A 24,657-nucleotide genomic window follows, 5' to 3' on the forward strand; every position below is an offset into this window, starting at 1 on the left:
TTTACTCATTTTACTCAACTGTTGTACTAACATGTGGTTTATTCTGTACACATCATCTACAAAAATACAAAGAATAGCTATAGCGACATCTAGTGGACACATTTAGAACAGCAGTTTATTTCATTCAAGGATTTCAGCTCATTTTTATAGTTAGCAAACTCATCCCGCGAGTCGGGTAAACCGTGTTCGTATGTTTGACACCCCTCTTCTAGAACAACGGTGTCCAAAGTGCAGCTTGGAGGCCATTTGCGGCCCGTAGCTAACTTTTTCAAGGCCCACAGCACATTCTAAAACGTTCTTTTTTTAAAAATATATATATATATATATATATATATATATATGGAAAAATATAAAATATATATGGATATAGATATATAGATATATATATATATATATAGTATTAGTTTTGAAAATGAAATATATCAGAATGGCGCCCGCATGATTACATTTTTCAGTGTGTGGCTCATATATATATATATATTTAATAATAAATATATATATATATATATATATATATATATATATATATATATATATATATATATATATATATATTTAATAATAAATATATATATATATATATATATATATATATATATATATATATATATATATATATATATATATATATGAGGTCCAGGGTACACCCCGCCTTCCACCCGAATGCAGCTGAGATAGGCTCCAGCATCCCCCGTGACCCCGAAAGGGACAAGCGGTAGAAAATGGATGGATGGATATATACAGTCGTGGTAAAAAGTTTACATACACTGCCATAGGGAGTGATCAAGGGTGATGGGTCAAATGCAGAAAATAATTTCACCACACCTAGTGTGTGTGTGACAATCATGGGTACTTTAACTTAATCAGTTGGACAAAGATAAGACCTTCTGGGGGAAATTTCTGTGGTCAGATGAAACAAAAATTGAGCTGTTTGGCCACAATACCCAGCAATATGTTTGGAGGAGAAAAGGTGAGGCCTTTAATCCCAGGAACACCATGCCTACCGTCAAGCATGGTGGTGGTAGTATTATGCTCTGGGTCCGTTTTGCTGCCAATGGAACTGGTGCTTTACAGAGAATAAATGGGACAATGAAAAAGGAGGATTACCTCCAAATTCTTCAGGACAACCTAAAATCATCAGCCCGGAGGTTGGGTCTTGGGCGCAGTTGGGTGTTCCAACAGGGCAATGACCCCAAACACACGTCAAAAGTGGTAAAGGAATGGCTAAATCAGGCTAGAATTAAAGTTTTAGAATGGCCTTCCCCAAAGTCCTGACTTAAACTTGTGGACAATGCTGAAGAAACAAGTCCATGTCAGAAAACCAACACATTTAGCTGAACTGCACCAATTTTGTCAAGAGGAGTGGTCAAAAATTCAAGCAGAAGCTTGTGGATGGCTACCAAAAGCGCATCATTGCCGCTTTATTAACCAAATATTAACATTGCTGTATGTATACTTTTGACCCATAATAAATTCATAAAAGAACCAAACTTCATGAATGGTTTTTTTGTGACCAACAAGTATGTGCTCCAATCACTCTATCACAAAAAAAACAAGAGTTGTAGAAATAATTGGAAACTCAAGACAGCCATGACATTATGTTCTTTACAAGTGTATGTAAACTTTTGACCATGACTGTGTATATATATATTTTTTTTAAATATATATATGTATAGTATATAGTAATAGTTTTGAAGATTAAATATATCAGAATGATTTAATTTTTCAGTGTGTGGACCAAAGTGGAAAAAGTTTGGACACCCCTATAGAAGTCATGCTCCATTATTTTGAATTGTGCTATGTCGCCATCTACTGGACAGAAGTGGCACTACAGCGTGTTTTTCTTCACGGTACTGTTTTAAATAAACCAAATGACAACAACTTCATGATCTTGTCTTACCCATATGGCGAGTTTTGCTTTGTTCCCATCAATAGATAGTGTCTTCACTTTGAAATCCACACCTTATGGAATATGGAGGAAAGATTAAAACATTTTTTTTTTAGAAGTAATTAACACAATCATGGACAACTTGTGTGAGGAAAGGAAACCTATTGTAGCAGACTGTTCTGGGTCGAAAGTGTCCTCGGTGAATCTCAGGAGAAGACTGTTTAAAAAAACAAACAGCTTTTGTGAGTTGACATAACACTTCCTATTGTAACAGGAGACTTTCAAAACAAATGGGGGAGGGCGGCATCAGCTGAAGTAAAAGCAAAATAAAATATATGTGAATAAATACACGTCTATAGTGATTTAATCATAACAAGTGTGTGTCGAATCTGCTGTTGGGAAAAACAGTGCTAACAAAACTTTACACATCAACGTCAACAGACTGAACAGGCTAAGCTAGCGGGCTAGCTAGCTAGCTCAAGAGACAACAAACCTGGACTTCCCCACTCCGCTCTCGCCTATTATCAACAGTTTCAGAGTCGTCAACACGTCGTCATCCATATTCCGATGTAATGGTCGTTTGTTGGACGCAACGGGTGTTGTTTTGGGGTTTTTTTATTTGAGCAGCAGACGCCTGGTGACTCCCGTCCTTAGCCGTGCCAGCCTGCGCACACACTGCGCCGCGCAACTTCCGCCCGCGGTGACGTCACCGATAATCTTCAAACGCGAGTGTGACGTGACAGTTATCTTTCGGCCTGTCAGAGCAAAGGTCACAGGGAGACAAGTATTGGAACTGCATTCCTGAGTTAGCCAAACTTCTATTGGTAGTAAGGTATTTATCTCTACATAATCATTATTATAGTGTTTTGAAACTATATATGTACAGCAGTTCACTTTGTCCATATCTAGTTATCTAACAGTTTTTTTTCTCCCCAAAATGGGATAACATTTTGCTGTTTGGACTTGATTTGGAAAGGGACACACCTGTTTATATTAGGTGCTTGAGTTGCAAATGTCACCCGGTTTGGGGTTTGGTCTATATATATATATATATATATATATATATATATATATATATATATATATATATATATATATATATATATATATATATATATAGTGACGTGCAGTCAGGGGAGGCAGGGGAGGCGGGGCCTCACGTGCCATCATGGAAAGAAAAAAAATGTAAAAATAAAAAAATAAAATAAAATTGTTATATGTATCCAGTGGTTATACCATACTTGCCAACCTTGAGACCTCCGATACCGGGAGGTGGGGGGTGGAGGGCGGGGGGTGGGTGCGTATATATATATATATATATATATATATATATATATATATATATATATATATATATATATATATATATATATATATATATATATATATATATATATATATATATATATATATATGTATGAAATACTTGACTTTCAGTGAATTCTAGCTATATATATATATATATATATATTTATTTTATTATACATATAAAATAAAAGAAATACTTGAATTTCAGTGTTCTGGAGGCTATCCAGTAGATGGCAGTATTGTCCTGTTTAAGAGTGTCACAACATTGCTGTTTACGGCAGACGAACCGCTTTACGGTAGACTAAACGTTACTGCTGTTGTTGTGTGTTGTTACCGCGCTGGGAGGACGTTAATGAAACTGCCTAACAATAAACCCACATAAGAAACCAAGAACTCGCCCTCGATCATTCTACAGTTATGACGTCATTGGGCAGGCAAGCTGTTTATATTGTGGGAAAGCCGACGTGAGAACAGGCTGTCCCCACTCAGGTCCGCATTGAGCTGGAGGGGGCGTGGCCTCCAGCTCCGGCTGAATACCGGGAGTTTGTCGGGAGAAAATTTCTGCCGGGAGGTTATCGGGAGAGGCGCTGAATACCGGGAGTCTCCCGGTAAAAACAGGAGGGTTGGCAAGTATGGGTTATACTATAAAGTTATTTTCCATTTAACTTCACCAGTTTTAGATTATTTTTATTCAAAATCGCTGAATTTTCACATTTGCCATTCAAATACTGAGAAGAGACTTGCGGTGAGTCACCAGCCAGTCTAGGCACGTCACTGACTTGAGCCTCACCATGGATTGCGCAATGACTCGGCTAACTGCTAGCCTGCTGTGCAGTGAGACCGTATTGCTATATGAATTATATTATACATTTCCATAGTTTAGTTAGCTGAGGTATATAATGTACAGTGTATTTTGTCAACAACTGTATGTGTGTAACGTATTTCTTGTGCTGAGCAATCATAAAACTGCTGCGAAGACGCACTGGCTGAGGCACGCAGTAATCCCGCCTCCTGGTGGTAGAGGGCGGTAGTGATCCCAGAGATCATTCTTGTGACTACTCGGCTGCAGAAGAAGTGACAACAAGCAGCAACAGTTAGCAGCGATTGTTTATTTTTTGCTCTTGCCTGGACTATTAACATGGAGGATTACATATCTAAAATAAAACAGTTTTCTAAACTGGACTTTCAATCGAAGCAGGAGGTAATACTTAAAGGAAGAACTCCATCGAGACAGAGAGACTTTTAAAACTGAAGAAAGATAAGGAAGACTTCTATAAACAAGTTATCAATGCTTTTGTTCAAAAGGAGCTGCGCATGGACTTCATTTATATATATATATATATATATATATATATATATATATATATATATATATATATATATATATATATATATATATATATATATATATATATATGGTATATAACACCTGGGTATTTCTTGTTGTGGGAGGTAGACCAGCTCACTCTTCCATTGTGTCCATATCTCCAAGAGAGGTTTGGGTTGAATTTGCTCATCCCAGCCGACGCCGACTTTCCACAGGTCTTGAATGAGAATCTTGGCTCGAGTGGTAAATGGGATAAGTTACCCCAGTGGGTCGTATTGTGTTTCCATAACCTTGAAGACGTATGGTAGAGTGGGCTTGGAATACTCTACTGGTCGGTGACAGTATCCGAGGCGATCTGTGACGCAGTTCCAACGAAGGCCCAAGGCTGGTTCTTCAGGGTCCTGCTTGGGCTGAGACAGCCAAAGTTCTGTACTCTTGGCTTTGGCCTCAGCAGGAAGGTGTGCTATTACAGTTGGATCATTACTGGCCCACTGCCTTATGTCAAGTCCTCCAGTGGCCAGCAGCATGCATAGTCGGTCGACTAGGATCTTAGCTTGGTCTGCAGTGGTGAGGCTGGTTAAACAATTGTCCACATAGAATGTGGTTTCAACTGTGTGCACAAGGTCTTCATACCCCGTCTTGTTGTCTTTCACATGCCTTTGGAGGGCGTATGTTGCACAGCAAGGACTACAAGTAGTTCCGAACGGCAATACTTGCCACTCATATACGGTGGGCTCCTCTTCTCTTTTCATACTTCTCCACAGGAAACGGAGGAGGGCTTTGTCTTTTGGTAGCAAGCACACTTGGTGAAACATCCCTTTGATGTCACCACTGACAGCCACACTGTGTTCCCGGAAGCGAAGAAGTACCTCGAGGAGTGAAGGGCTTAGGGTTGGACCAGGCAGGAGTTGGCTGTTAAGGCACTGTCCGTTATGTTGGTAAGAACAGTTATAGACAATCCTGGCCTTACCATTGTGGTGGACCACGTGGTGCGGCAGATACCAGGACTCCTTGGAGTCGTCTTCTGTGGATGGAATCAGAGGTTTAACATAGCCTTGCTGTTTTAGTCTCTGGATTTCTTGACAGTAGGTGTCTGCAAGGGCTGGGTCTTTAGACAGACTCAGTGCTCCGTAGCTGTGGGAGCAAGGCATTCTTTGGAGCCCATAAGAGAGGGCTCTCTTTGCGCCGGAGCAGCGGCACTGCATACCTTGTCACTCCGTCTATTTCTATTTTAGTAGTGCATTGCCCTAGCAGTTCTAGGGCCTGTTGATCTTCTTTGGAGCGAGTAACAGTTTTAATGTTCACATAAGGGGATATGTCGACTTCCCACAGACGTTCTATATGGCGCTGGAGGTCAGAGTTGGGAGACATAGTGCAATAGCAGTGAGAATATTCACCAGGAAGTTGGCTGGACCTTGTAATGACCATCCAAGCGGAGTACACACTGCAACAGGGCTTCCAGGTGGACCAGCTCTTACTGGATGCTTGGGGATGAGTAGATGTGGGAAATCCGACCCAATGAGAAGTAATAGTTGGATTCTGTCTACCAGTGGAAGTGGAAGTCCTTGCAGATGGGAATACTTGCGCATGAGTGATTTGACAGGATAGCTGTGCTCGGAAAGACTTAACTCGTCAGCCGTGAATGCATGGTGGATTTTGTATCTTTCTTTGGGCACATGAGCTGGGGATATTTTGAATGAGACAGCAGCTCCTTGTAGGTAGATCACCTCATGTCGAACAGTACGCAACGGAAGGTTCTCTGGCTCTTTAGTCAGATGGAGTTGTTGTACAGCTGATGGAAGTATTAAAGTGTCCTCTCTGATCCGTCATCGAGGATAGCGAAGCCTTCTAAGGACTGTTCAGCATTGTAGAGACACACATGGACTAACTTAAAGGCCTACTGAAACCCACTACTACCAACCACGCAGTCTGATAGTTTATATATCAATGATGAAATCTTAACATTGCAACACATGCCAATACGGCCGGGTTAACTTATAAAGTGCAATTTTAAAATTCCCGCCACACTTCCAGTTGAAAAACTCCTTTGGATATGATTTATGCGCGTGACGTCACAAAAGCAACGGAAGTGGTTGGACCCCATCGGACCCGATAGAAAAGCCTCTTGTTTTCTTCGACAAAATTCCACAGTATTCTGGACATCTGTGTTGGTGAATCTTTTGCAATTTGTTTAATGAACAATGGAGACTGCAAAGAAGAATGTTGTAGGTGGGATCGATCGGTGTCTTAGCGGCTAAGTACAATACTGTAATATCTGTGATATTTGCATTAGTGTACTGTGTCTTTAAGGGTTTGGGGAACGCGCGAGTTGGCGGAGAACTTGAGTGTGTGTGAGCGTGAGTTGTTAATTAAGCGATTGAGCAGCGCTTCCTCGTCTGTGTGACTCCTTCTCCACTGCGGGGCATTACAATACTTACAGCAACACAACAAGGACTACTTACTACGCCTAGCCGATGCTTGCCGCCAAACCCACGGATGAAGTCCTTCGTCGTGCCGTTGATCGCTGGAATGCAGGTGAGCACGGCTGTTGATGGGTTTCTATCTTCATTTGAGAACGATGCTATCGCGCTAGCTCAGTAGCTAAGTGTGTCACCGATGTATTGTCTTGGAGATAAGTCACTTTAAATGTCCATTTCGCGTGCTCGACTCTCATTTTCAAGAGGATATAGTATCCGAGGTGGTTTAAAATACAAATCCGTGATCCACAATAGAAAAAGGAGAGAGTACATAGTTCTGTGAGGTCCGGTTGCTAAGTTGCTAAATTAGCCTTAGCGTCGTTAGCAACAGCATAGTTAAGCCTTACCAGGCTGAGAATTTTTAACCGTGTAGTTACATGTACATGGTTTAATATTATTGTTGGTCTTCTGTCTATCCTTCCAGTCGGGGGTTTATTTATTTTGTTTCTATCTTCATTTGAGAACGATGCTATCGCGCTAGCTCAGTAGCTAAGTGTGTCACCGATGTATTGTCTTGGAGATAAGTCACTTTAAATGTCCATTTCGCGTGCTCGACTCTCATTTTCAAGAGGATATAGTATCCGAGGTGGTTTAAAATACAAATCCGTGATCCACAATAGAAAAAGGAGAGAGTACATAGTTCTGTGAGGTCCGGTTGCTAAGTTGCTAAATTAGCCTTAGCGTCATTAGCAACAGCATAGTTAAGCCTTACCAGGCTGAGAATTTTTAACCGTGTAGTTACATGTACATGGTTTAATATTATTGTTGGTCTTCGTTCTATCCTTCCAGTCGGGGGTTTATTTATTTTGTTTCTATCTTCATTTGAGAACGATGCTATCGCGCTAGCTCAGTAGCTAAGTGTGTCACCGATGTATTGTCTTGGAGATAAGTCACTTTAAATGTCCATTTCGCGTGCTCGACTCTCATTTTCAAGAGGATATAGTATCCGAGGTGGTTTAAAATACAAATCCGTGATCCACAATAGAAAAAGGAGAGAGTACATAGTTCTGTGAGGTCCGGGTGCTAAGTTGCTAAATTAGCCTTAGCGTCGTTAGCAACAGCATAGTTAAGCCTTACCAGGCTGAGAATTTTTAACCGTGTAGTTACATGTACATGGTTTAATATTATTGTTGGTCTTCTGTCTATCCTTCCAGTCAGGGGTTTATTTATTTTGTTTCTATCTTCATTTGAGAACGATGCTATCGCGCTAGCTCAGTGTGTCACCGATGTATTGTCTTGGAGATAAAAGTCACTTTAAATGTCCATTTCGCGTGCTCGACTCTCATTTTCAAGAGGATATAGTATCCGAGGTGGTTTAAAATACAAATCCGTGATCCACAATAGAAAAAGGAGAGAGTACATAGTTCTGTGAGGTCCGGTTGCTAAGTTGCTAAATTAGCCTTAGCGTCGTTAGCAACAGCATAGTTAAGCCTTACCAGGCTGAGAATTTTTAACCGTGTAGTTACATGTACATGGTTTAATATTATTGTTGGTCTTCTGTCTATCCTTCCAGTCAGGGGTTTATTTATTTTGTTTGTATCTTCATTTGAGAACGATGCCATCGCGCTAGCTCAGTAGCTAAGTGTGTCACCGATGTATTGTCTTGGAGATAAAAGTCACTTTAAATGTCCATTTCGCGTGCTCGACTCTCATTTTCAAGAGGATATAGTATCCGAGGTGGTTTAAAATACAAATCCGTGATCCACAATAGAAAAAGGAGAGTGTGGAATCCAATGAGCCAGCTTGTACCTAAGTTACAGTCAGAGCGAAAAAAGATACGTCCATCACTGCCTCTCAAGTCCTTCACTGTAACGTTCCTCATCTACGAATCTTTCATCCTCGCTCAAATTAATGGGGTAATCGTCACTTTCTCGGTCCGAATCTCTCTCGCTCCATTGTAAACAACGGGGAATTGTGAGGAATACTAGCTCCTGTGACGTCACGCTACTTCTGGTACAGGCAAGGCTTTTTTTTATCAGCGAGCAAAAGTTGCGAACTTTATCGTCGATTTTCTCTACTAAATCCTTTCAGCAAAAATATGGCAATATCGCGAAATGATCAAGTATGACACATAGAATGGATCTGCTATTCCCGTTTAAATTTTAAAAAAATCATTTCAGTAGGCCTTTAAGCATGACCTTTTGTGGGCGGTTTGGACAGTTAACGTAGACAGTGTCTGGAGGGGTGCTGACCATCAGCACCTTCTTGGCTTTTTGATGGCACACATTGTGGAGCACAGTAAGATGTTGCTGCTTACATACTTTACAGGGCCTCTTAAGAGTGCTAGCCTCAGGAGCGTGGTTCCTGATCAGCAAAGCAAGTTGTGGGACAGGTTTTTCTGCATCTATGGATTCCCTAAAAGGATTCATTCGGACCAGGGAGCTAACTTTGAGAGTAGGCTTATCAAGGATCTTCTTGAGATGGCGGGAGTGCAAAAGTCCCACACGACTCCATATCATCCAATGGGCAATGGTATCACTGAAATATTCAACAGAACTCTTGGAGGTATGATTAGGACCTTTTCCCCGAAATCCAAGTCCAGAAGGCCGCAAATGCTCCAGACTCTGACGTTTTGCTATAACTGTACAGTGCATGAGACCACGGGCTTTGCCCCATTTTACCTGATGTTTGGTCGTGTCCCACGCTTGCCTGTCGACGTTATGTTCCATCATGTCTTGGAGAACTCCACCGTTGTCAGCCACAATGAGTTTGTGTGCCATCTAAAAAAGGATTTCATCAAGGCCCCATGGATTGCTAAACAGCACGCAGTTGATGAGCAGGATCGTCATGCTAAGATATACAACCGCAAGGTTAAAGGGTCACAGTTAGTTGTGGGTGACAGAGTGCTGCTTGCCAATCGAGATGAAAAAGGGAAGAGGAAAGTTGCAGACCGATGGGAGTCAACACCTTTGTGTCTGTGAGATCAAGGATCAATGTGTACAGGATTTGTGATGCTACAGGGAAAGAGAGGGTAGTACACCAGAATTTGCTGCTCCCAGTTGATTTTCCTGAAGCCCAGGCAATTTCTGATGAGTCACAGTCAGATACAGATTGTGGCGATAACCACTCCACGTTATGGATTTGAACCCAGTAGTACTGGGTGAGAGGCAGCAGTCTTAACCATTGAGCTATCCTGGGTATTGCTGAGACAAGATTTTGACAGTAATTTGTTCAACCTCTATCATACTTTACTGAGTAGGAGTCCTCGATTACATGTGTGTATGGAACACAATCTAATCTTCACAAAACCCAGGATAGACCAGGGGTTAACACTGCTGACTCAGAATGAAAGGTACTGGGTTCGAACCCCATTCTGGTTGATGGTATTTTGTTCTACCTCATCATACTTTAGCGAGCCAGGGGTCGTAGATAACATTTGTGTATGGAAAGAAATCTACTCTTCACAAGATCGAGGATAGCCCAGTGGTTAAGACTGCTGACTCGGAATGAAAGGTACTGGGTTCGAACCCCACTCTGGTTGATGGTATTTTGTTCTACCTCATCATACTTTAGCGAGCCAGGGGTCGTAGATAACATTTGTGTATGGAAAGAAATCTACTCTTCACAAGACCGAGGATAGCCCAGTGGTTAAGACTGCTGACTCGGAATGAAAGGTACTGGGTTCGAACCCCACTCTGGTTGATGGTATTTTGTTCTACCTCATCATACTTTACTGAGTAGGAGTCCTCGATTACATGTGTGTATGGAACACAATCTTATCTTCACAAAATCCAGGATGGCCTCCTCTCCGAACCGCATCTCTCCAAACCTTTCCTCTCCTCTCCTCTCCTCTCCTCTCCCATGTATGGGGTTTGAACTCACTACCAATCCAGACTTTTTGACACTTGGAAAAATTTCAGACTTTTTGACACAGAAAAAAATCCAGACTTTTTGAAACTTAGAAAAAAATCCAGACTTTTTGACACTTAGAATAAATCCCGACTTTTTGACACTTGGAAAAAACCCAGACTTTTTGACACTTGGAAAAATGTCAGACTTTTTGACACTTGGAAAAATTTCAGACTTTTTGACACTTGGAAAAAAATCCAGACTTTTTGACACTTGGAAAAAAATCCAGACTTTTTGACACTTACAAAAAAATCCAGATTTTTTGACACTTACAAAAAATCCAGACTTTTTGACACTTGGGGGGGGACGGGGGGGGGGACCGCCACAACGTCTTTATTCATCCTTTATGAGATGAGTAACATTTTCTCCTAGCGTTTTATAGTCTGAAAAATACGTTAATTATATGTGTTCATTTGCTATAATATGAATAAAAACATGACTTAAACCTGTACATTCTTTATTTATTGCATCTACATACAATTTTACTATTTGTATAACAGTTGAAGAGAATGATGTACATTCAATGCCCACATACGCTTTACTGTACAGGTGGTCCTTGGGTTACGTTCTGAAGAATAAGATGCAATTTGAGTTAACTGAAGTTGTAACTTCGACCTAAATTATCAGCAAAGCCCCTCACACTATACACAGAACCCATGAAAATACAGTAATGTAAATAATAAATACAATTATTTAAAAACATCCTTGATGTTTGCGACAGTTGAACAGCTTACACCAAGCATGCTTAAAGAGGAAATGCTCTTTTTTTAGTTTTATTTTGTGTGATCATAAAAAAAATCCTAATGTGAGACAAGTACACCTTTTTTTAAATGCATTCTAACTTGTAAATAATAGCTAACAATGGCGGTACTGGGATTCACTCTATAAAAAACATCCAAATAACTTCATCAGCATTATATATACATGCTGTAAGTATTCCGGTGAAGCTCTAAACACTTAAACACTGTGCAAAGGTTCGTTTATTCCAGCAATTAGATTTACAAAGTGGGACTAATAGGATGTACGCTCATAACATGCAACTCAAGATATTTCAAGCCTTATTTTGATATACAGTACAGGCCAGGAGTTTGGACACACCTTCTCATTTCAATGCGTTTTCTTTATTTTCATGACAATTTACTTTGTAGATTGTCACTGAAGGCATCAAAACTATGAAGTGAAAACCCTTTTCAGGTGACTACCTCTTGAAGCTCATGGAGAGAATGCCAAGAGTGTGCAAAGCAGTAATCAGAGCAAAGGGTGGCTATTTTGAAGAAACTAGAATATAAAACATGTTTTCAGTTATTTCACCTTTTTTTTGTTAAGTACATACATGTGTTCATTCATAGTTTTGATGCCTTCAGTGACAATCTACAATCTAAATAGTTATGAAAATAAAAAAATGCATTGAATGAGAAGGTGTGTCCAAACTTTTGGCCTGTACTGTAATTTTGATGATTATGGTTTACAGCTGATCCAACCTCGAATTGAAAATCTCCGAAAATTTGGGGTTTTCAATAACTGTAAGACAGGAGTACAGGTGTGATTTTTTTGGGGGGCACCTAAATTCAGATTAATGTATTGTTTGGTATAATTATAATGGAATTTTTTCAAAACAGGTTAGAAAAACTTATTCTGGTTGCAAGGATATGGCCTAAAAATGTATTTTTCAAAATCTATTATTAAAAAATAAATAATGTTTATTAATGTTTTTAATGATAACGTCAATGAGGGTTTTTTAATCACTGCTATTTTGAAATTGTTACTAATATTGATGCTGTTGTCGATAATGTTCATTTTTGTTTCACTACATTTGGATTGTTCCGTGTCATGTTTGTGTGTCCTCATATGCTCGGTTTATTGTTGTTCTTAATGTTGCTGGGATGGTTTTGGAATTGGATTGCATTGTTGTGTATTGTTTTTTTGATTGATTAATACATTCGTAAAAAAAAAAAATAATAATAATAATAATAATTAAAAAAAAATATATATATATACAGTATATACTTCTTTTTTTTTTAATTATGATTTTATTTAGAATCCGGATGAATAAGAATCGCTATTACGATGTAAATCAAAAAATTTTGTGCACTCCTAATGATTATTGAAAATATATATCTCACGCTGCATGTAATGAGTTTACATCACATATTAGTTTCAGATTTAAAGTTAAATTGCTGACATGAATTAACATTTGCAAAATATTCAAATTTTTTGAGTTTCACCTGTATATGTAATGTAACAGGCACATTAATAATATGTTATATTTACCGTATTTTTCGGAGTATAAATCGCACCAGCCGAAAATGCATAATAAAGAAGGAAAAAAACAGTCGCACTGGAGTATAAGTCGCATTTTTGGGGGGAAATTTATTTGATAAAAGCCAACACCAAGAATAGACATTTGAAAGGCAATTTAAAATAAATAAAGAATAGTGAACAACAGGCTGAATAAGTGTACGTTATATGAGGCATAAATAACCAACTGAGAAGGTGCCTGGTATGTTAACGTAACATATTATGGTAAGAGTCATTCAAATAACTATAACATATAGAACATGCTACACGTTTACCAAACAATCTGTCACTCCTGATCGCTAAATCCCATGAAATCTTCTTCCTCTGTGTTAATAATTTCACACATAAATCGCTCCAAAATTATAAATCGCACCCCCGACCAAACTATGAAAAAAACTGCGATTTATAATCCGAAAAATACGGTATATACATTTTTTATTTATTTATTATGAATCGATTTAGAATCAGGATGAATAAGAAACGCTATTCTGATGTGAATCAAACATTTTTGTGCACCCCTAATGATTATAGACAATCTAACAAAAAAAAGGCCTGACATATCTCACGCTGCATGTAATGAGTTTACATCACATCTTAGTTTCAGATTTGAAGTTAAATTGCTGACATGAATTAACATTTGCACAATATTCAAATGTTTTGAGTTTCACCTGTATATGTAATGTAACAGGCACATTAATAATATGTTATATTTACGTAGTTTGGTCATTTTAAAAATACGGCGGCGTAATAATTTGGTAAATGGGTTATACTTGTTTAAGCGCTTTTTTACCTTCAAGGTACTCAAAGCGCTTTGGCACTATTTCCACATTCACCCATTCACACACACATTCACAGACTGATGGCGGGAGCTCCCATGCAAGGCGCTAACCAGGAGCAAGGGTGAAGTGTCTTGCTCAAAGGCCACGGCGGACGCGACTAGGTTGGTAGAAGCTGGGGATCGAACCAGGAACCCTCAGGTTGCTGGCACGGCCACTCTCCCAATCTGCGCCACGCCGTCCCCAGACGCATAACTATTTCCATTACTAATCATGGCAGACTTCATGAGAGCAAACGACTACGGTGGGACGAATGACGATACAGAACTTGATATTTTTGAGGCTGAATATAAGGAGGATGAGCTACAAGTTTTAGAAGCTGAGTGATAAGCAGATCCAAGAACAAGAAATACAAACTACAAACATAATTAAAGCTGCAAGCAGCGTTGGTCGGGCCCGCATATTTGGCAGGTGCTAGTCCTAAGTGTTCAAAAACTTTTGTCTACTGTTAGTCCTAAGTGTCCCAATACTTTTACAGCAGCATTATCAGCGCAGCGGTTCTTTGAAGGCTCATAAAATCAAAACCGCAGCATTTATCAAAACTCTTTGAGTATCCGTCAATCAGAAGGGTTCAATCTCTCTCCTGTAGTAGTTTGAAGCCGAAACGACAAACGCGCTCAGAGGAGATAATGTTTGGTGACCGGTTTTAACAAAAATTTAGTTTTGAAGGAGGGATTGCAAACTTCCTGTTGATTTTTGCTGAAGGATGTCAAAGAATGAAATGTAGGTCTAGGTGAGACCTACATAGAGGTTTTTGTTTCATGTCTCTTAGACGTTCCTACCGGAAGTTACAAGCAGTTTTGTCTGTGTTTTCCTCCGAGGAGCAGTTTTGTCTGTGTTTTATTCCTAGGGGGCGCTAGAGCGCAATTTTGAGTTTTGGGGTTCGGTTTTTTTATTAGATCGCAATTTCCGCCAGTCCTGATGTGTGTAAAAAGTTTGGTGAGTTTTGAAGTATTTTAAGGGGATCAAATTACAGCTCAAAGAGGCAAAAATTAGTGTTTTTATGAAACTTTTGTTTTGAAGGGGTGATTGCCAACTTCCTGTTGATTTTTGATGAAAGATGTCAAAAATGAAATGTAGGGCTAGGTGAGACCTACATAGAAGTTTTTGTTCCATGTCTCTACGACCTTCGTAGTGGGAGTTACAGGCAGTTTGTTTTTGTTTTTTCTAGAGCGCAATTTTGATTTTTGGGGTTTGGTTTTTTGACTTAAGTTTTGTGTCATCGTTTTTCTATGTGTGTGTAAAATTTGGTGATTATTGAAGCATGTTAAGGGGGGCAAAGTAGTGTGCAAAGCTGCGGAATAATAATAATAATAATAAAGAATAATAATAAAACCTTACAATTTCCCTATGGGAGTCCTTTATACAGGGTACATGCGGACCCTAATAAAACAATCACTTACAGTACACTATCTGCTCTCACTGGTATGCAGACTGATGGGATGTTTATAGCTTCACGTTTAGATGAAAAATCCATCATGATTGTAGAAGGAATAATATATATTTTTAAAACGTGGCCGCAAACGAGCGTTTTTTTTGTGTCATTTTCGCCATCTTGAGTGTCGAAGTTCACCATCTTCTTGTTTTATTTCCACAACCTTCTACTGTACAAGTAAGATGCATTATCTATAATGTAGAATTAACTTTCACCAACTCCGAGGCGATTCAGCAGCTCACCGGCTCAGTATGTCAATAGCTGCATAAGCTGGTTAGCTTTCTGTGATTAAAAGTAATTACTTAGCGCCAATACTTGGTTAATATCCAGGTTTTGACATAAAAATGGAGTATTGTTAGCAATTTTTAGAGGGCTTTAAGGGCGCAATTGATGACTCCCGATGGCTTTATTGTTCTTGCCCTATATTACAAATTAGAATGCTTAAAAAAAAGCCATTTGTGTTCCTGTCTTATTTAGGGATTGTGACAAATAGGCAATATTCCCCCCAAAAAATGCAGTTCCTCTTTAAGTTCCCACTGAGCATTTTAGGATGTCTAATTGTACTTTTCTTTGACACGCTGCCACCGGACGATTGCCTCATGCTTAGGAGACATAACGAAAGTTGAAATTAAAAACTCCACTCTGTATAAGGAGAGTGCGTTCATCGCCAGAAAACATGACACAAGGAGCGCCTGTGTGTCTACTGTATTTATTTACAATTCTCTCATTACATCCCAATCTGGGTGAAAATGCCAGAGTGCAAACAAAACTAAAATTGGAATACTAATAAAACGTGTCTGCTATTAACAAAACCTTCCTTCCATAATGCAATACATTTGGAGCGACTGCTAATAAGGTTCCTATGCACTTTGAGTGAAAAAAGTTTGGTATTTTCCTGGTAACCACTGATGATTGGCAAGTACTTAACGCAAACATATCAACTCTGCGGTAGTTTTTTTTGTCACACCGTGACAGGCCAAAAGTTTGGACACACCTCATTCACAACATAACTGATGGTCCCAACCCCATTGATAAAGCAAGGAAATCCACTAATCAACCCTGTGAAGTGAAAACCAGTTCAGGTGACTATCTTTTGAAGCTCATCCATAGAATGCAAAGAGTGTGCAAAGCAGTAATCAGAGCAAAGGGTGGCTATTTTGTGGAAACTAGAATATAAATCATGTTTTCAGTTATTTTACCTTTTTTTTGTTAAGTACATAACTCCACATGTGTTCATTCATAGTTTTGATGCCTTCAGTGACAATCTACAATGTAAATAGTCATGGAAATAAAGAAAACGCATTGAATGAGAAGGTGTGTCCAAACTTTTGGTCTATACTGTAATTTTGATGATTATGGTTCACAGTTTATTCAACCTCGAATTGACAATCTCAGAAAATTTGGGGTTTTCAATAACTAAAGGACAGGATTACAGGTGTGATTTTTTTGGGCACCTGAATTCAAATTCTTGTAATGTATTGTTTGGTATAATTATAATGAAAATTTTTCTAATATGATGTATGCTCATAACATTCCAGCCTCATTTTGATGTACAGTACAGGCCAAACGTTTGGACACACCTTCTCATTTCAATGAGTTTTCATGACTATTTACATTGTAGATTGTCACTGAAGGCATCAAAACTACGACACCTGTGAAGTGAAAACCCTCTTGAAGCTCATCCAGAGAATGCCAAGAGTGTGCAAAGCAGTAATCAGAGCAAAGGGTGGCTATTTTGAAGAAACTAGAATATAACACGTTTTCAGTTCGTAAGTACATAACTCCACATGTGTTCATTCATAGTTTTGATGCCTTCATTGACAATCTACAATGTAAATAGTCATGAAAATAAAGAAGACGCATTGAATGAGAAGGTGTGTCCAAACTTCTGGTCTATACTGTACTTTGATGATTATGGTTCACAGCTTATCCAACCTCGAATTGACAATCTCAGAAAATTTGGGGTTTTCAATAACTAAAAGGACAGGATTACAGGTGTGATTTTTTGGGGCACCTGAATTCAAATTCTTGTAATGTATTGTTTGGTATAATTATAATGAAACTTTTTCTAATATGATGTATACTCATAACATTCCAGCCTCATTTTGATGTACAGTACAGTCCAAACGTTTGGACACACCTTCTCATTTCAATGAATTTTCTTTATTTTCATGACTATTTACATTGTAGATTGTCACTGAAGGCATCAAAACTACGACACCTGTGAAGTGAAAACCCTCTTGAAGTTCATCCAGAGAATGCCAAGAGTGTGCAAAGCAGTAATCAGAGCAAAGGGTGGCTATTTTGAAGAAACTAGAATATAATACGTTTTCAGTTCGTAAGTACATAACTCCACATGTGTCCATTCATAGTTTTGATGCCTTCAGTGACAATCTACAATGTAAATAGTCATGAAAATGAAGAAAACGCATTGAATGAGAAGGTGTGTCCAAACATTTGGTCTATACTGTAATTTTGATGATTATGGTTCACAGCTTATCCAACCTCGAATTGACAATCTCAGAAAATTTGGGGTTTTCAATAACTAAAAGGACAGGATTGCAGGTGTGATTTTTTTGGGGCACCTAAATTAAAATTCTTGTAATGTATTGTTTGGTATAATTATAATGAAACTTTTTCTAATATGATGTATGCTCATAACATTCCAGCCTCATTTTGATGTACAGTACAGTCCAAACGTTTGGACACACCTTCTCATTTCAATGAATTTTCTTTATTTTCATGACTATTTACATTGTAGATTGTCACTGAAGGCATCAAAACTACGACACCTGTGAAGTGAAAACCCTCTTGAAGCTCATCCAGAGAATGCCAAGAGTGTGCAAAGCAGTAATCAGAGCAAAGGGTGGCTATTTTGAAGAAACTAGAATATAACACGTTTTCAGTTCGTAAGTACATAACTCCACATGTGTTCATTCATAGTTTTGATGCCTTCAGTGACTATCTACAATGTAAATAGTCATGGAAATAAAGACAACGCATTGAATGAGAAGGTGTGTCCAAACTTTTGGTCTATACTGTAGTTTTGATGATTATGGTTCACAGCTTATCCAACCTCAAATTGAAAATCTCCGAAAATTTGGGGTTTTCAATAACTAAAAGGACAGGATTGCAGGTGTGATTTTTTTGGGGCACCTAAATTAAAATTCTTGTAATGTATTGTTTGGTATAATTATAATGAAACTTTTTCTAATATGATGTATGCTCATAACATTCCAACCTCATTTTGATGTACAGTACAGTCCAAATGTTTGGACACACCTTCTCATTTCAATGAGTTTTCATGACTATTTACATTGTAGATTGTCACTGAAGGCATCAAAACTATGACACCTGTGAAGTGAAAACCAGTTCAGGTGACTACCTCTTGAAGCTCATCCAGAGAATGCCAAGAGTGTGCAAAGCAGTAATCAGAGCAAAGGGTGGCTATTTTGAAGAAACGAGAATATAAAACATGTTTTCAGTTATTTCACCTTTTTTTTGTTAAGTACATAACTCCACATGTGTTCATTCATAGTTTTGATGCCTTCAGTGACAATCTACAATGTAAATAGTCATGAAAATTAAGAAAACGCATTGAATGAGAGGGTGTGTCCAAACTTTTGACCTGTACTGTACAGCACAACAGTTCACATTATTAATGTGTACATTTTAAAAGTGGTGCATCTTGAAAATGAAAATGTACCGGGGAAAAGAAATATGCAGTACATTCCCCAAAAGGCCACATTAGCGGGAAAAACCAGCAATAGCATTCAAGTGAGAGTTGCTAAAAGGTAGTTTATAATTTGGATCAGATAACATTACGGCGTACAGCTGAACCCAAATCACCCAATCATTTACAGGATAGTCTTACTAGCAGGTATATGGTGCATATTTACATTCACATACTAGTCCCTCCCAGCTACCCTGAGCTACATAACACAAGATTTAGGTATTTGTGTCAACATTGTGACTCTGTATCGTGAAGGAGGTATAAGAACATCCTCATAAAGCACAAATTTGACCTGTCAGTAAACAAGCAACAAGGACAAACCTGCTCCAGTGGGGATAAAGTCCATTTGATAACCTCACTGAAATGTTCCAATGCTCTGATTTTGAGGTTCTTCTACCAGCCCTGAGTGCCGTAGAAATAAAAAAAAAAAAAACTATTACGCTTTACTGTTTGTTGTCCTGTCTTGGTTCATCTGGTCTCCAGAGTCTTTCCCTCCAAGACCAGCTGGATCTCTTTGGCATCCAGCGTCTCGTAGGAGAGCAGCGCGTCAGCGAGGTTCTTGTGCTCTTTGGCGTGAGACTTCAGGAGGGCCTTGGCCCGCTCGTAGGACTCCTGATGCAAAGAAGACAATTGTCATTTAGAAAAAAAAGGAGCAGGACGTCTTAAACGGCGGTTTCAAAGCACAGACCCTCAGCAACACCCGGATTTCGGTCTCCACAGCCGCTTGAGTTTCTGGACTCTGCTCGGTCATATCAGCGTAGGTCATCACACCCAGCTGTGGTCAAAGGCGGAGAAAATGAAACGACAACCACAGATGATGTCTTCACTTTGAGGAGCTCACCTTTTCGCACATTCCAAATCTGGTCGCCATCATCTTAGCGATCTTGGTGGCGCTATCAAAGTCACTGGATGCTCCTGCAGAACAACACATTACACGCACAACACCCATTAGATCACATTTTATTTGGCCCTTGAAAGCCTGGAAATAATATGTATCAAAGTACTGTAACTTTTCTTACAAATTGTATTCTTTCTTTCTAGTTTGGGAGAAAAACAAAATGTACTCCATGTAATCGCAAATTATGTTAACTTAAATATTGTCTAGTGTGGAGAATGCATATATTTTTAAGAGTTCTTTCTTTATTCATAGTCATGTTTAAAGCAGCTAATATCTTCCTCATGTGTACTCTTTATGTTTGTATCTTATGTCTGCAAGTAAACTCTGTGCCTTACCCTGAAGGCTTTGGAATGTGGGAGTATGACATACTCCCTTTTTACCTTATCAGTATTAGAACAAAGAGGCTGTATTCCATTCTGGACAGGGTGGGGGCTGTTTTCGTATTCAATAAGTTGTCTCTTTCAGACCGCTTCTAGATGCCGCTATTAAAGGCCTACTGAAAGCCACTACTACCGACCACGCAGTCTGATAGTTTATACATCAATGATGAAATCTTAACATTGCAACACATGCCAATACGGCCGGGTTAACTTATAAAGTGCAATTTTAAATTTCCCGCGAAACTTCCGGTTCAAAATGCCTTGGACACAATACACAGAGCTCTGTTTTCTTCGACAAAATTCCACAGTATTCTGGACATCTGTGTTGGTGAATCTTTTGAAATTTGTTTAATGGAGGCTGCAAAGAAGAACGTTGTAGGTGGGATCGGTGTATGCGGCTGGCTGTAGCAACACAACAAGGAGGACTTTGACTTGGATAGCAGACGCGCACCTTGACTTCCTACGTCTCCGGGCCGCCGACCGCATCGTCAAACGCTGGAACGCAGGTGAGCACGGGTGTTGATGAGCTGAGGAGGGCTGGCTGGCGTAGGTGGAGCGCTAATGTTTTTATCATAGTTCTGACGAGGTCCTGTTGTTAAGTTAGCGTCGTTAGCAACAGCATTGCTAGGCTTCAACAGGCGTCGAATACACATTAACCGTGTATTTACATGTCCAGTGTTTGGTTCGGTGTCTTCTGATAGTAGTATTGTTGATCTTCTGTCTGTCCTTCCAGTCAGGGATTTATTTATTTTGTTTCTATCTGCATTTGAGACAGATGCTATCACGTTAGCTCATGCTAAGAGCTTCGTCGATGATGGGTGAAGTCCTTCGTCGCGCCGCCGATCGCTGGAACGCAGGTGAGCACGGCTGTTGATGTAACCGTGTAGTTACATGTACATGGTTTAATAGTATTGTTGATCTTCTGTCTATCCTTCCAGTCAGGGGTTTATTTCTTTTGTTTCTATCTGCATTTGAGAACGATGCTATCACGTTAGCTCAGTAGCTAAGTGTGTCACCGATGTATTGTCGTGGAGGTAAAAGTCACTCTGAATGTCCATTTCGCGTGCTCGACTCTCATTTTCAAGAGGATATAGTATCCGAGGTGGTTTAAAATACAAATCCGTGATCCACAATAGAAAAAGGAGAGAGTGTGGAATCCAATGAGCCAGCTTGTACCTAAGTTACGGTCAGAGCGAAAAAAGATACTTCCGGCACTGCCTCTAGTTCTTCACTCTAACGTACCTCATCCACGAATCGTTCATCCTCGCTCAAATTAAGATTAAGATTAAAGATTAAAGTACCAATGATTGTCACACACACACTAGATGTGGTGAAATTTGTCCTCTGCATTTGACCCATCCCCTTGGGGAGCAGTGGGCAGCAGCGGCGCCGCGCCCGGGAATCATTTTGGTGATTTAACCCCCAACTCCAACCCGTGTTGCTGAGTGCCAAGCAGGGGAGGTTATGGGTCCCATTTTTATAGTCTTTGGTATGACTCGGCTGGGATTTGAACTCCAACCTACCGATCTCAGGGCGGACAATTATTGGGATAATCGTCACTTTCTCGCTCCTAATATCTCTCGCTCCATTGTAAACAACAGGGAATTGTGAGCAGCACTACCGCTTGTGACGTCACGCTACTTCCGGTAGGGGCAAGGTTTTTTTTTATCAGCGAGCAAAAGTTGCGAACTTTATTGTCGATTTTCTCTACTAAATCCTTTCAGCAAAAATATGGCAATATCGCAAAATGATCAAGTATGACAAATTCATTTCAGTAGGCCTTTAACGGACTGTAGGACTGGTCTCCTAAAGCTTTAGTAAAACTTGATAATATTCCTATTCTGTCTTGATGGTCCTTCTTACTCAACATATACAGTGGGGCAAAAAAGTATTTAGTCAGCCACCCATTGACAATCAATGGGTGGCTGACTAAATACTTTTTTGCCCCACTGTATGTCATCTGAAAGAATTTGGGATTGACCAGTGACTTGTATTCCCTGAGAGGAAGAATGGTCAGACACGAAAATATATTATCAAACATTCAAACTATTTTTTTAAAATATAAATAAATACTAATAATAATGATTTGAAAGCAAGTTATCCATCAAATCGTGCAATGTAAAAAGTAGCAATAGATTTCATGGTAAAGTTGTAAAATTTACTGTGGTTTTTACAGCATTTTTCTCTAAATGAAAAAAACTTTTTTTTTTACTGTAATAAACTGTGGTGCCGTTTTGGCATTTACAGTAATACACCGAAAAAATCTACAGTTGTTGATTTTGCGGTAATAGAAAAACAAAATAACTGCCAACTCAGGTGCCAGAATTTGACTGTAAAATTGCAGTTTTTTTATTTACAGTAAAAGAAATCAAAATACATTTTACAGTAAAATTCGGTCAACTCACCTGCCTTTATTTACCATAAAAACAGCAGTACTGTTTTTCTATTTACAGTAATATACACTACATTTTGAGGTGAAATGATTGCAACTTACCATATTCTTTTACATTTTAGGTGAAAAAAAAAATCTACTAATAAAATACATTAAACAATTATGTAATAATAGTTTTCATTGTATTTTTAAAACATTTTTAAATTATTAAATCAACATAAAAAACACAAGATACACTTACAGTTCAAACCCCGGCCAATCATACCAAAGACTATAAAAATATGACCCATTACCTTCCTCCTTGGCACTCAGCATCAAGGGTTGGAATTGGGGGTTAAATCACAAAAAAAAAAATCCCACTACATTTTGAGGTGAAATTATTGCAACTTACCATATTTTCTTTACATTTTAGTTGAAAAAAAATCTACTAATAAAATACATTAAAAAAATATGTAATAAGTTTTCACTGTATTTTTTAAAATTATTATATCAACATAAAAAACACAAGATACACTTACAGTTCAAACCCCGGCTGAGTCATACCACAGACTATAAAAATGGGACCCATTACCTCCCTGCTTGGCACTCAGCATCAAGGGTTGGAATTGGGGGTTAAATCACCAAAAATGATTCCCGGGCGCGGCCACCGCTGCTGCTCACTGCTCCCCTCACCTCCCAGGGGGTGATCAAGGGTGATGGGTCAAATGCAGAGAATATTTTCGCCACACCTAGTGTGTGTGTGACTATCATTGGTACTTTTACTTTAAGTAGTGCACCAACCCAAAAACCCTCCCTCCCCCATTTACACTTATTCTCACTCATTCCGACAAAATGGTTGTTTCCTTCTGTTATTAATATTCTGGGGCCGTACTTATCAAGCTTCTTAGAGTGCCATTTTACACTTAAGTCCTGAGAATTTGCGAAATTTAGTCCTACTCTCAAACTTAAGAATAAAAGCTTTTTATCAACGTTCTTAAGTCTAAGAATCACTCCTACTCTCCACGATATTTAAGAGACCTTCAGAGGTGTCTTAAGTGGTTAGGAGTTGCCAGCAGGGGATGGCACTGAGGTGAGAGAGACGTGCGCGAACGTTCAGGGAGCGGAACGATGTCCTGGATTTGTTTGATGACGAGCAGCTGATCAAACGGTATCGTTTAGACAGAGCGGGTATTATTTTTGTCACAGATTTAATACTTTTCGATTCCTTGTTGATTTCTGCATGTGGCTGCAGTGGGCTAGTATATATAGAGCCACCCACACCAGTTTCAAATTAGTTGCCTAATTAATGAATTGGAAAGAAAATGTTATGAGAGTAGCGTATGTGTGAGGTGAGTGACGTCAGTGAGTGTGTGGGCGAGAGAAGAGAGGGAGCGGTAGCGTGAGTGCCGGCGGGGACTAGTTTGTTTTGTATTATTTTGTAGTTTATTGTCAAAATATACACTCCCATTGTCCACTTAAATATTTCCAAGATATTTCTTTATTCTTAGACAACAGATTCCCTTCCGTGATTGGTCATTTCTATGGACACAGAAATGACGTCACCTAAAATTCCGTTTACGGCACATAGTAATGTCGTAATTCAGCTCTGAGTGTGAGACTTAAGATTCAGTCCTACACTTCGCTGAAAGTGTGAGTAAGAAGCTTGATAACTAACTTTTAAGTGCAGCTTTCAGCGAAGAATTTATTTACTCTTAAGTCAACTCTTAGCAGACTTCTTAGGAGTAATTCTAAGAAGCTTGATAAGTACGGCCCCTGGTTCCTACAATATATATCAATACAGTCTGCAAGGGATACAGTCCGTGAAACACACATGATTAGGTGTGCTGCTGGTCCACG

The 24,657-nt window shown here is 39.0% G+C and overlaps 2 protein-coding genes across 2 annotated transcripts in view; both read right to left on the reverse strand.

Moving 5' to 3' along the window:
* The window catches only part of LOC133665058 (ras-related protein Rab-18), a 26,850-nt gene extending 24,259 nt beyond the window's left edge, over positions 1 to 2,591 (reverse strand). The window contains exons 1-3 of the mRNA XM_062070219.1: positions 2,382 to 2,591; positions 2,050 to 2,105; positions 1,901 to 1,962 (exon numbers count right to left, since the gene is read on the reverse strand). Coding sequence (XP_061926203.1) covers positions 1,901 to 1,962; positions 2,050 to 2,105; positions 2,382 to 2,449 — 186 coding nt within the window. The 5' untranslated portion in view covers positions 2,450 to 2,591. The remainder of the gene's footprint in view (positions 1 to 1,900; positions 1,963 to 2,049; positions 2,106 to 2,381) is intronic.
* Positions 2,592 to 16,113: 13,522 nt separating this feature from the next.
* yme1l1b (YME1-like 1b) overlaps positions 16,114 to 24,657 on the reverse strand; it is a 29,196-nt gene continuing 20,652 nt past the window's right edge. The window contains exons 16-18 of the mRNA XM_062070220.1: positions 19,993 to 20,066; positions 19,840 to 19,926; positions 16,114 to 19,763 (exon numbers count right to left, since the gene is read on the reverse strand). Coding sequence (XP_061926204.1) covers positions 19,620 to 19,763; positions 19,840 to 19,926; positions 19,993 to 20,066 — 305 coding nt within the window. The 3' untranslated portion in view covers positions 16,114 to 19,619. The remainder of the gene's footprint in view (positions 19,764 to 19,839; positions 19,927 to 19,992; positions 20,067 to 24,657) is intronic.

Source organism: Entelurus aequoreus, linkage group LG14, assembly GCF_033978785.1.
Source record: "Entelurus aequoreus isolate RoL-2023_Sb linkage group LG14, RoL_Eaeq_v1.1, whole genome shotgun sequence".
Classification (NCBI taxonomy): domain Eukaryota; kingdom Metazoa; phylum Chordata; class Actinopteri; order Syngnathiformes; family Syngnathidae; genus Entelurus; species Entelurus aequoreus.